This window comes from Hyaena hyaena, unplaced genomic scaffold, assembly GCF_003009895.1.
Source record: "Hyaena hyaena isolate Hyena2069 unplaced genomic scaffold, ASM300989v1 scaffold_353, whole genome shotgun sequence".
NCBI classification, from domain to species: domain Eukaryota; kingdom Metazoa; phylum Chordata; class Mammalia; order Carnivora; family Hyaenidae; genus Hyaena; species Hyaena hyaena.
In genome coordinates this window covers 602,419-615,313 of record NW_024080987.1, presented here as the reverse complement: position 1 = coordinate 615,313, position 12,895 = coordinate 602,419, and the positions used below count along the sequence as shown (strand labels likewise).

At 35.3% G+C, this 12,895-nt stretch overlaps 1 protein-coding gene across 1 annotated transcript in view; it reads left to right on the top strand.

Annotated features, from left to right (window-relative positions):
* Window positions 1-12,895, top strand: part of CPS1 (carbamoyl-phosphate synthase 1) — a 136,497-nt gene that overhangs the window by 27,812 nt on the left and 95,790 nt on the right. Inside the window, exons 3-4 of the mRNA XM_039249986.1 lie at window positions 7,927-8,036; window positions 11,508-11,652. Of these exons, the coding sequence (XP_039105917.1) occupies window positions 7,927-8,036; window positions 11,508-11,652 (255 nt within the window). The remainder of the gene's footprint in view (window positions 1-7,926; window positions 8,037-11,507; window positions 11,653-12,895) is intronic.

The window sequence follows — 12,895 nt, the reverse complement described above, 5'->3', positions numbered from 1 at the left end:
GCTTGGGTTTCTAACAAGTGGTAGAATTTGGGTAAATAATAAAAAGAGAGCATAGGGAAGGGTGAGGAATTGGGCATACCTGAATCACTATTGCTCTTCAAGTCTTGGTTTTCTGACAAAGTCGCCGAAGTCATCTGTAGAACTGACTACTAACAGTAAAAATTAATAACAATTAATCACATTTATAAACCCCAAACCCAAATTAAGCAAACAAAAACAAATAAGAAATCCAGTGAAATACATATTTTACCATGAATGGTATAGGGAGGGAGAGAAAAAGCCAAATGGTGAAATGTGGGAGAGATGGTCAAAATTGCTCTCTCCAATCCAACCTCGTTTACATTTATATTACCTCTCCTTCCCTTCCACAGAACACAATTTTAAAGAGTCCCTAATGGGAGCGCTTGGGTGGCTCAGTCGGTTAAGCCTCCGACTTTTGCTTAGGTCATGATCTCATGGTTCATGGGTTGGAGCCCCGCATCAGGCTCTGTGCTGACAGCTAGCTGAGAGCCTGGAGGCTGCTTCAGATTCTGTATCTCCCTCTCTCTCTGACCCTCATCTGCTCACTCTCTCTCTCGCAGAAATAAATTAAACATTAAAAAAAAGAGAGAGAGAGAGACTCCCTAATGGCTGTGCATGGAGTGGAATGGATGGGGCCAGGGTAGAGGAAGTCATTGGCCATAGTCTATGCATTTTTCCCCCTAAAGCCTCTGCTTTTCTCACTGCTTTTCTTCAGAAGTCTGTCCTCTCTATACTTAAAATGATTCCTCCCCTGGTTGAATGGAAAATTATAATCTACTCTTATCCTGAAATGTCTATATGCATTTGTATATTTATAATGGATAATTATTTTATCTTTTAAAATCTGTGATCTAAGCTTTGCCAAACACAATGTAAGTGACCATATTGAAGTGAGAGTCTCAGATGCTTCTTATTCTGCTGTCTCTTGTGCTAAGTTTTCTCTCCTTGTTAACTTTAGTGGACTTTGCATGTTTGGGGTGATAAATGACATTGAATGGAGAAAAAGGATTGATTTAAATTTGATTAACAAAAGCAGTTTAAATATCTCTTAACTGCTAAGCTGAAGACTGGTACAGATAAAACCCAAAACTTCTTTGATATATTTCAGAAATGTATTGTAAATTTGATTGAGTCAACATAAGTTAAAGGAAAATAACAACAACAACAGTCATTTGACTTTGAGGTACTTAAATCTAAAATTAGATAGTAAATTAAAAGTTAATATTTTTTTTACTGGCTATGGTCTTGAGATTTGAAGAATATTCTTATAATTTCATGTGCATTTAATTAGTATTGAAGAATTACAGTATAATGAAAATGAGTACTCAATTAAAATTAAGCCACTAAGTGGATTCTGTCACACATGGAATTTAATTTTCATGAAAGTTTTACTAAGAAAAGTTATTGGAATATTAGCTTAAGACCCAGAGGGGAAAAAGGAAAATGAAGAACTGCAAGGTCATGTGAAAAGAATTGAGACTTGTTCCTTCCAGGTCAACAACAGCAACAACAGTGGAAAAATCCAAAGTAGTCATCTGCAAATAATGCTCATATAAGTATCCACATTTTGTAAGGACCCTAAACAGGGTTCAGATTCAACTTACTTCAGAATTTATTGTTTGCTTGTATTGCTCTATAATGATGAACAAAGAGACAGGCAACAGCAAGTTAGGCTCCAATTTATACTTGAGCAATGTGGATAATAAATACATACTTATTCAACTAATTTTGGTGATCAAGAAGTAAATAGCTTTCAGTGTTCAAAATAACTTTTGATCCCTTTGAGTTTGCCTCAGACCTTCACTTGAATTTGCTTTAGCAAATTCATATTTTTAATATCTGAGAATAATGTGGGAAATGTAAAATAATTTTTCTTAAAGATACACTAAAATTAAATAGAATAAAACAGGATTTTCTTCCCATACTTCTATATTTTAGAATATACTGGATGAGGGGAGCTTTTTCATTCTTTGTCTTTATTTACAAAGTGAAATAGGGAATGAAACAGTTTGGCAAGTAATTCAAGCACTCTCAGCCTCTTTCAGGTGAAATGCCTACTAAATTGATCTAAATGATCTTTTGTTTTCAGTTATGATATTTGTCTTAACTCAGCACAACTTGTATTTGTACCCTTCTATACAGCATCCTCAATATGCCTATCCTGGTATAATCAGCCACTGATCTTTCCCTTCCTCACCCTCTTCTCCTTCAATGCCACTCACATCTCTTTCCCATCTCTTTCACATCTCTTTCCCATCATATCTCCACATTATTTCTTTTTTGTTTCAAGATTTTATTATATTCTAGTTAGTTAGCATGTAGAATATCTCCACATTATGAGACTAAATTAAAGATGTTATAGAAAAACATTCTTAATTAAGCGTATTGAAAAGACAACTCAAAACAAGTACTTGCTTATTTTAAAATTCATACCTTTAGCAAACTAAAAGCCAAATAATAATGATAATAATAGTAATGATTTCCAATATTTTATTATGTTATTTTCTTCAGATTGACACTCAGTAAGTCTTTATTCATAAAACAAAAATTAAACAATTGTCTACTTTGTGCCCGGCAGTGATGTTGGCTCTAGTGGCACACCAGTGAGTGAAGCTGACCTAATACTCTGCCCGCATGAAGTTTGCTTTCTAGTGAAATAAGGTAGATAATAAATAAGATGCTGGATAATATGCTAGGAGGTAATGACTGCTGTAAAGAAGAGCAGACTAAACAGAGCACTGGGGCGGGGGGAGATATATTGTAATTTGAAATACAATGGTCAAAGTAGGTCTCGCCAAGAACATGGATGACATTTGAGCAGACTTGAAGGAGTCCTTTAATTTTTTACTTTCAATTGAAACTTTGACATGAATTTCTTTCATGAAATTTTAATTTTTTAATATTTATTTATTTTGAGAGAGAGAGAAAGTAAGTGAGTGAGTGAGAGAGCTGGGGAGGGGAGAGAGAGAAAGAGAGAAGAGAGAATCTCAAGCAGGCTTCATGACATCAGTGCTCAACCCAAAGCAGGGCTTGATCTCATGAACTGTGAGATCATGACCTGAGGCAAAATCAAGAGTTGGATGTTTGGGGCACCTGGGGAGCTCAGTTGGTTATGTGTCTAGCTTTGGCTCAGGTCATGACCTCACAGTCTGTGCTGACAGCTCAGAGCCTGGAGTCTGCTTTGGATTCTGTGTCTCTGTCTCTCTCTCTCTGTACCTCCCCAGCTCACACCCTGTCTCTCTCTCTCTCTCTCTCAAAAATAAACATCAAAAATAAAAAAATAAAATAAAAGAGTAAAATGCTTAACAGTCTGAATGACCCAGGTGCCTCTGTACAATTTTAATTTTTATTACTTAAAACAGAAATGGAAAAAAAGGGTGAATTCTTTTTTTTTAATGTTTACTTACTTTTGAGAAACAGAGAGGCAGAGCTTGAGTAGGGGAGGATCAGAGACAGGGGGAGACACAGAATCCGAAGCAGACTCCAGGCTCTGAGCTGTCAGCACAGAGTCAAACATGGAACTTGAACCCACAAACGGCAAGATCATGACCAGAGCTGAAGTCAGCTGCTTAACCAACTGAGCCACCCAGGCGCCCCCTGAATTCTTTTATTAAAGAGACATTTTCTGAAGGAAAGGATATTTTATATATCTTTGTATCTCCAGGTGCTTCAAAGCTATTCTTTCTGAGGTTTCTTCTTTGTAGAAAGAAGTGCATTCATTCATATGTAGACCTTTTGTTAGATGGGATGCCTGGGGACATTTGTCCATGTATTTCCAGAGACAAGCATAGGACTTGGCACATGGTAGGACCTCGATGACTTTTTGAACTGAATGTCTAAATAGTCTTATTGGCATATACATTTTTATTAAACACATAGAGACCATGTTGTGATAGAGGTCATTTGCTTAGTAGAATTCGTACTTATATATACTTTGGTTACTATTACTGACATTCTATGAGTGTACAGTCTTCTCTTCAATGAGGTTTCCTTTGTACTTTTAGCATTCAAAGGATTAAAATCCTCTGGCAGTAGGCACTTAAATTAACACTTAATATTACAATCTAATTTCTAGGCTACAGACCTCTTTCTACTAGGACTGAGGCTACTAAAATATCTTACAATGGTAACAAGGTGATTTCTTTTGGACTCAGTGGAATGAAATAGCACTTGGGGAACTATTAGCTAGAAGAGGGGATTCCAAATAATAGCTCTTTGTTCAGAGTTCCTCAATCAATTCGTAGATAAGTCAATTGGCACTCATCATTTTAAACTCATCAAAGGTCCATGTAGTTAAGAGGAATATAAAGGGTACTATAGGCAATAAACAGAAGCCTTGTAGCAATATAATGTGTAGTGACAAAGAGGATTGGGAGATCTATAAAAGCTGCCCAAAAGAACAAAAAATATAATTAAAGGATCAAAAAGACATATTGAACACAATCTCAGGGACTATTTCAGGCAACAGTAAATGTCTCCTCAAATATATCTTTAAAAGACTGAAACCAAAGTAGAAAACCAGTCCTATGGATAGAGAAAGAAAAATACCAAATAGATTTGTAGGAACAGGCTAACAGGAGTTGGATTTGCTTATGCTAATTTTTACCTTTCTTAAAATAATTAGATGGTGTCTAACCCAGAGATCAGACAATTTAAAAGTCTTAGATGAGAAGAGAAACAGAAAAAAACAAAAGAAAAGAAAACAGAGATGATATTTTAGGCAGGCATGGCTTAGAGTAGGATAGATAAACTGGTGTATAGAAAACAGTTGAAATTGGTAGTTGGCACTCATTTTGCCAACTAAATACAGTTATTTTAGGTTCCATCAAAGTTATGTATTGTTTAGGAAAATGTTGGCTTCCTTCCTTCCATTTTGTGAAAGCATGTAGGTTACACATGACTTCCTCAAGAACAGAAAATAATATTTTTAGTAAAACATGTTTTTTTGACAGTGAATTTTCATTACTTGAACCAAAGAGGTTCACCTAATGAAACATGTCAGAGATACATAGGGAATTTTCCCATTAAAAATGCCCCTACTGAGAACCAGCACCATAGACATTTGATTAGCTTGTAATAATTCTAACAATACACTGAACATTATCACTCGTATTTCCTAAAATCCTCAACCTCTGTCTTGAATTGTAAATAAACGATAGTTGACAAATTGAAATAAAATGCAAAATAAGAAAAGCATCCTATTAGAAGAAGTGACATGCAAAGTTGATTTCCTGTATACAGAAGCAGAATTCAGAACTTGTGTGGAAGTCTTGTCATCACTCATATTATATTAATTACTCATTGTGGTTTCCTTTGTGCTCAGTAATTCCAAAAGCTTTTTTAGCTTAGTTGTTGAGAAGATAAACCATAACTATTCAAAGATAAAGTGTCAAGCTTGAGATCTCGAACACTGGATCCAAGACTATCCATAAAACAAAATTTTATATCAAAGATAATTTGTAAGCCAAGTAAAGGCAAAATTGTTTTGGCTAACTCTGCCTATGGACGCACACACATACATACTTATAGACAGAAACACATATAAGATGTGCAGACAGCACTTTGTCCAATCTTTCTCAGAAATACAAATTTTAAATCCATGCATTGTACCTCTAATTAAAAAAAAAGAACTTTCTGAATGAGAAAAATATCTTAAATATACCTATTTTATTTTATTTTATTTTATTTTGAGAGAGAGAGAGAGCGAGCAGGGGACGGGTAGAGGAGAGAAAGTATATTTTTAAAAACTCTTTGTAATGTTTACTTATTTTTGAGAGGGAGAGATAGAGCAAGCATGGGAGGGGCAGAGAGAGAGAGGGAGACCCAGAATTTGAAGCAGGCTCCAGTCTTCAAGCTGTCAGCACAGAGCCCTATGTGGGGCTCAAACCAATGAACCATGAGATCATAACTGACAGAGCCACCCAGGAGCCCCAAGAATCTTTTTTTTAAGGAAATAATTCTTCTTTTTAAAAAATGTTTTAAGCTTATTTATTTATTTATTTTGTGGGGGGGGAGAGGGAGAGGGAGAGAAACAGAGAGAGAGAGAGAGAGGAGGAAGAGAGAAGAGAAAGAAGAGAGAGAGGAGTGAGAGAATCCCAAACAGGTTCCATACTGTCAGCAAAGAGCCTGATGCAGGACCTGATCCCAGGAACTGTGAGATCATAACCTGGGCTGAAATCAAGAGTTAGATGCTTGACTGACTGAGCCATCCAGGTGCCCCAAACATATCAATTTTAATAGGAAATACTAAAATATTTTGTGTATAAATATTTTGAGTATGCATACCCACACATAAAATATTTAGTCACACGGTATATTAGTTTAAAGGTGATCAAACACTACTTTATACAAAGAGCAATCATTCCTATGGCAAGAGATTTGTTTGCTTTGTACCTAAAAGAAGCATTGTATTTCTACAGAGAAGACTACTATAGAAAAATAATCAGGTTTTCCATTTTAGCAGTGGAAAAACAAAGTGCATGTCGCAAAGTTAGAGGAATATAGTAACAGAGGTCTGGAAATCACTTACTGAGTTTCATCTGTATCCCAGGTTGGTGTGTATGTGTATGGGAGGATTTGGATGGCAGGGTGCTAAAGGGTTACACGCTATGAGTCCTGTCCTAAAAGTGTAAGAGGAAGAAAGTAGAGAATTCATGTTTCTCTTTAATGGCCACACTTAATCTTTGCAGAAAGACCTATGCACTGATCTCCCTTACTTCAACAATTTTAACTCATGGCTGAATTTGTTTCATATCCCTACCTATTTGTCCTAACCCCTGAATATTTTGAAGGAAATTATTTTATCTTTAAGCATTTCAGTGTATATCTTTTTTTAAAAAAAGGACTCTTAAATATAAGCATAATGCTATCTTCAGTAAAAATTACACTAAAAGTTAATCAAATTTCCTCAATTCTTGCAGAGACATTTTTCCTTATAGTTATTTTTTAAAACCATGTTTCACTTATTTTGTCCTGTAGTTTCTTACAGTGTATATTTTACATTCCAAAGTATGGTTTAACACATTTCTCTCTTCCTTGAATCTTATGTAAATTGAGATTTGTCCTAAATTGTTTCAACAATAGAATTTAGAGTATTTTTGAAGAGTAGCCAATGTCTGCTTCTTAGATAAGTTTCTCTCATTGTCACTCTTCTTAGCCAAGAATTTTATAGAAACTAGTTCAAAGATTAGCATGGTGAAGTTATCAAATTCAGAATGCCTTGGATTCTAAAAAGAGAACCGGACATGGATATAACTAACTCCACTTAAAAATATAATATGACCTATTTTTAGATGTTTCACAGTGCTTCCATTTGTGTCGGTATTAATAGAGTGGGGATAGGGTTTCATCTCCTTTATGACCATAAAGCTGGTGATGAGGGGCAGCCCTTGGGAGAACGCCATCAAATACAGAAGTTCTCTGGAAGACAATTTGATGGATAATCTTGAAGATTCCTTCTAGCCCTAAACCTCAGAGTGATGATGAGCTATATGGTACAATATGCAATGTTTTTGCAAACACATGAGCTTCCCTTAAAGCTATACTTGAGCAAAGCTATGTAATATTAAGGGGGGGGTGGAGAGAAACACATAGCATTTCAGCTCAACTGAAATATTTCTGGATTGTCGATAATTCTACAAGTAGACTTGGAATATACAATGTACCAAGATGCTTTAGTTCCTCTTTCAAGCAAAACAAAATAAAACACTTGCCAGTAACAAGAGCCACACGTTTGAAGAAAAATGACAAGGAACAGGAGCACAACTCCAAATATAGGCAGTATGGTTTCATCAAATATACTGTACATTTATTTAATACATTTGTATATTATATCTTTGGATATTTTTCAACTAGGTGTGCCTCATATTTTGTGTTCTGCTAAGATTCACCAATCTGTTTCTTTAGGCACAGACAGCACACATTGTCCTGGAAGATGGAACAAAGATGAAAGGTTACTCCTTTGGCCATCCATCCTCTGTTGCTGGTGAAGTGGTTTTTAATACTGGCCTAGCAGGGTGAGTAATGCTTGTGCACCAAGGTTTTATTCTTCCTTTATGTAGAGGAATAATGAGATGATCTTACTCATGGTGGGAGGTTGATATCATCACATGATAATAAGACTGCATATCATCCTGGCATTGCACTGCTCCTGTATGTGGTGTACTCTAGGCATCCCTGAAACAAGGCATAGACACAAACTCCTCCCTGCTGTTGTAAATGAAAGAGAACATGGACACTGGTATTACCCTGAAAATAAGGAATAAAAGTAATTCTAGAAAACTAGGGTCCAAGGAGGCAGGTTATGTGAGAGTATTAAGTGGCCTCTGCAAGAGAAGGGAAAAGATGGGTATCTCACTCTAGTGCCATTCTTTCAGTGAGTTAAGAGTCAGCTTTGCACATCTAATTTGAACTACTATAAGTAGCTGAGAAAGTTCTTAGGTATTCTATACCTATAGAATACACAAGTAACAAGTACATTTATTTTACTAAAGTAATCAAAAGGAGAGCAGGTTCATAGATCTGATATTTTCAAAATTATCAGTTGAGACCCAACTTAGTATTGAAGGTCTGCTAATAGATGTGCAGCAACAAAGATAAGAGCTACTACAGAAATCACGTAGCTGTTCTTATCTAGCCAACAAATATTTGTTCATCTGGGAACCGGGAGGCTGAAGTTCTCGTCTAAACTTCAATGACAACTGATTATGCAATATTGAGAAGATCACTTAACCTTTCTGAATTCTGCTTGCCACATACAAAAATGAGAGACCTGGATTAGATCGTGATTTATAGTTGGGATTAAAAAACATATTAGTTCTTTAAAAAATATGACTGGATGGTTTTAAGAGGTTTCCATTAGAGATTCAGTGGATAAACTTCTATAGGATAGAATATTTAATAAATTATTTAGGAAAATTCAGTTAACCTTATAAAGACAGAGTCATTGAGTTAACGGATACTGAAATTATCGACCAGCCAAACTTCCATTATGTTATTAACATACATTCTTCTCTAAACTCTTGGCTCTCTGTTTGAAATAAAGAATATTAGATGGGTTTTAAAATAGTTCCACTGGTGAGAACATTAAATTACAGTGTATGAAAGCTGTTTGCAAAGTTTTGCTTCACCAGGCAATTATTTAAGCTTTTCGACAGCACTAATTACTAGCTGTGTTAATATACCTGCCAACAGACAACTGTTTAATATAGATCAGAATGATGGAGGGCACCAGAGTTTTCTTCTCTGTGATAGATTATGGGTAATAAATCTTGTCACATCACAAAAGTCAAACAGGACCTGATGGATTAATTTGCTTCTAATGCTGCAGTTCTCTAGGACAAGCTGTATTTATTCATTTACCAGAGAGAGTATTGTAAGCATATGTTTAAAGGGAATGGCCAGTTCTTTCATGGAGAGAAAGAAGAAAGGGAAGTAAAATTAAATTAATTAAAGATGTTTCTGATGTACAAAAAAGGCATTCATTAGTAGATTAGTCCACGGACCCTATTTTCCATTGAGAACTGTTGTTTCATTCATTGTGTGGCTCACTCGGTAAGGTGGTTGATAATTAAAGGTGTTATTTTGTTTTTCATCTTCAAGAAATGCATTTATATTGTGTGTAAGCCTTGGTTAAAAAATTAGCAGTTCCTGACAGGTGAAAGGCATCTGAGAAATTAGCTGATGGAGGTGTGGATAAATATTATAGCACCCTAGTCACCTTATGGGTTGCTGAGCTGAAAGACTAAGTGTTCTGTTGACAAAGATAGTTCTGGGAGGAGTTTGTCTGGATGGGGTTGAAGAATTTATGTTGACTACTTTCCTATGTTGAACTGTATTGGTTTAAAGGTTGTTGATTCTGTCCCCCTTAGCACCTAAATTCATTTACACTAGTAATCCACAGTAAAGACTTGGTTTAACTCATTCTGCAGAAAGTGAAAATGTGAGGGGAACCACATTTGCAGTGGATTCCAGTGCATGAAATAGTTATAGAGAACTCCTGGTGCTTACTGGAGTAATGTTCCTTACTGCTAAGAACAAGAGTGATACATATGCATATATATATATAATAAAAATGAGAATATATGTGTTTTTAACTTTAAAATAAAGACCTAATGCATTCCTTCCTAAGTCTATATCAGTACTTTAAAATAGCTTTTTGAATCTTTTGATTTGGAAGTCAGAAGTGTTTCAGGTCAAATTTTTATGGGATTGCTTTTCTAAGTTCATAATAACTCCAAGTTATATACCTTTTTCTAAAGCTATTTTTTAAAAAAACCTTACTGAGTGATTCTTTCATAAACTATATGTATCCTTATTTTTCCCCTTCTCTAGGCTTTAAAATAAAAATCTAGTACATTTATTTTATTAATTCTGTCACAGATATTAATTCATTCATTTTAAATGTTCAATGAATTTTAATAAACATATATACCCATGCAGCCGCCATTGATATAATCAGGATTCTCTTCAGTTTCCTACAAAATATTTTCTTAAAAACATTTTTGACAGTTAATATTATGGTGAAATTGGCAGCCCTCACAGTAAATATCAGTTTGGGCTCATGTCTGGTAAGGCAAGTAGAAACTTCAAGATATCTGCAAACTTTAAATAGAACAATATTTTAAAAATGAAGACCCCAGGGGTCTCCAGAGTGGCTCAGTTGGTTAACCATCTGACTCTTGGCTTTGTCTTGGGTCATGATCTTACCATTCATGAATTCAAGCCCTACATGGGGCTCTGCACTGACAGTGTGGAACCTGCTCGGGTTTCTCTCTCTCTCTACCCCTCCCCTGCTTGTGTGCATGCACTCCCTCTCTCAAATAAATACACTTAAAAATATTATAAAAACAATTAGGTCCCTATGAAGGATATTTTAAGGAATTAAAAAGTTTAAGAAATTGAGGGAATGAAAATTATATGGGAATACACCCTAGTACTTAAGCGTCCATTTGCTTTAAAAGCAGAATCAGACCCATAAATACAGAGAACAAACTATGGTTGCCAGAAGGAAGAGGGGTGGAAGAAGGGCAAAAATGGGTGAAGGAGCATGGAATGTATAGGCTTCCAGTAATGGAATAAATAAATCACAAGAATAAAGGGCACCACATAGAGAATATGGTCAGTGATACTGTAATTATCTTGTATCATGACAGATGATAGCTACACCATAGCATAGCATATAAAAACGTTGAATTACTATGTTGTAGGCCTAAAACGAATGCAACACTGTGTGTCAACTGTATTTAAATGAAAATTTAAAAAAAAGAGTCAATTTGTCTTTTCATATCAGTCATATTATGGGATACATTTTCATCTTCTATCATAAAATTTCTTCAGATTTGCTAAAATCTAGAGTCAAGTTTATGGGATTTTAATCTCATGTTCTGTCATTTTCAAGGGTTCAATAATTAAGAGCATGTATATAGTTTGTAATATTGTAGTTACCTACATTATTTTGTTGGTAATTTTTTGGCATCTTTACTCAGGTACCCGGAAGCCCTTACTGACCCTGCCTACAAGGGACAGATTCTCACCATGGCCAATCCCATTATTGGGAATGGCGGAGCCCCTGACACTACTGCACTGGATGAACTGGGACTTAGCAAGTTTTTGGAGTCTGATGGAATTAAGGTAGTGCCAGTGATGACTATTTAAAAAGTCTCAATTTGGCTCAGTCACTAGTACATGCAACTCTGGATCTCCATGTTGTGAGTTTGAGCCCCATGTTGGATGTGGAGGCTTCCAGTAATGGAATAAATAAATCCTTTAAAAAAATAAGTCTTGGGGCGCCTGAGTGTCTCAGTAGGTGGAGCGACTGACTTCAGTTCAGGTCATGATCTCACGGTTTGTGAGTTCAAGCTCCACATCAGGCTCTGTGCTGACAGCTTGGAGCCTAGAACCTGGAGCCCTCTTTGGATTCTGTGTTTCCCTCTCTCTTTGTCCCTCCCCTGCTCCTTCTCACTCAGTTTCTCTCAAAAATAAATAAACATTAAAAAAAAAAGAAGTCTCATTTGGAGGGGGTATAGTTGATTTATTTTTAAGAATCAAGGGTGAGCAAAGTTTCTCCCTAATACTGTGGTACAAACCATTAAATTCATGTTCTCAACCTTATTCCTATGTCTATGAGAATAATTTTTAACATGACATTATTTTGAATTTCATTTTTCATGACACTTTGCATTTGGTCTTAATGCTGTGGATGAAACTTGGGTTAATTTGGAAAGATGTTGTTATAAGTCTAAATGACAACTATGCTACAAGAAATGGTGATGAATTACCCTTTAAAAGGTTCTCAGTAATCAACTGTGTATCAACTATTTGCCTTTTAATCTTACCCTATTTAGAGGATGAATAAAAGATAGCTTGTATGTCATTCTAAAAGAAGTAAACACATTAAGATTTTGTAATCGCGATAAATTTGGATAATATTAGGAATGTGGACCATATAAACAATTAAAAATGTACACTCCAAATTAATCTGTCTTTTCATTCTTTTCTTTTTTGTCACTATTTTTGAATGACTTGGACTGATCATGTAGATTAATTCTATTTCTCACAATTTCCCCCGTATTTCTCAGTCTCCTTTCAATGTAGTTAAAAAGTATTTATTCTTCATGTACACTAAACAAGTGATTATTAACTAGATTATTGATAAATGCCATAGAGGAAAGGTACTAGGGTGCTGAGTAAGGGGACAGGAGTTAGCGAATGGGCTAAGACTATTCCTCAACATGGTAATTAAGGTAACAGTGATGTATTTTAAGAGAAAAATGTTGATCATCTTTTTTCTTCAAATCTCAAAAATTTTAGGCCTTGTATTAATGGATACAATAAATATTTTTTTTTTGAAAATGCAAACTGACTCTTAAAACAA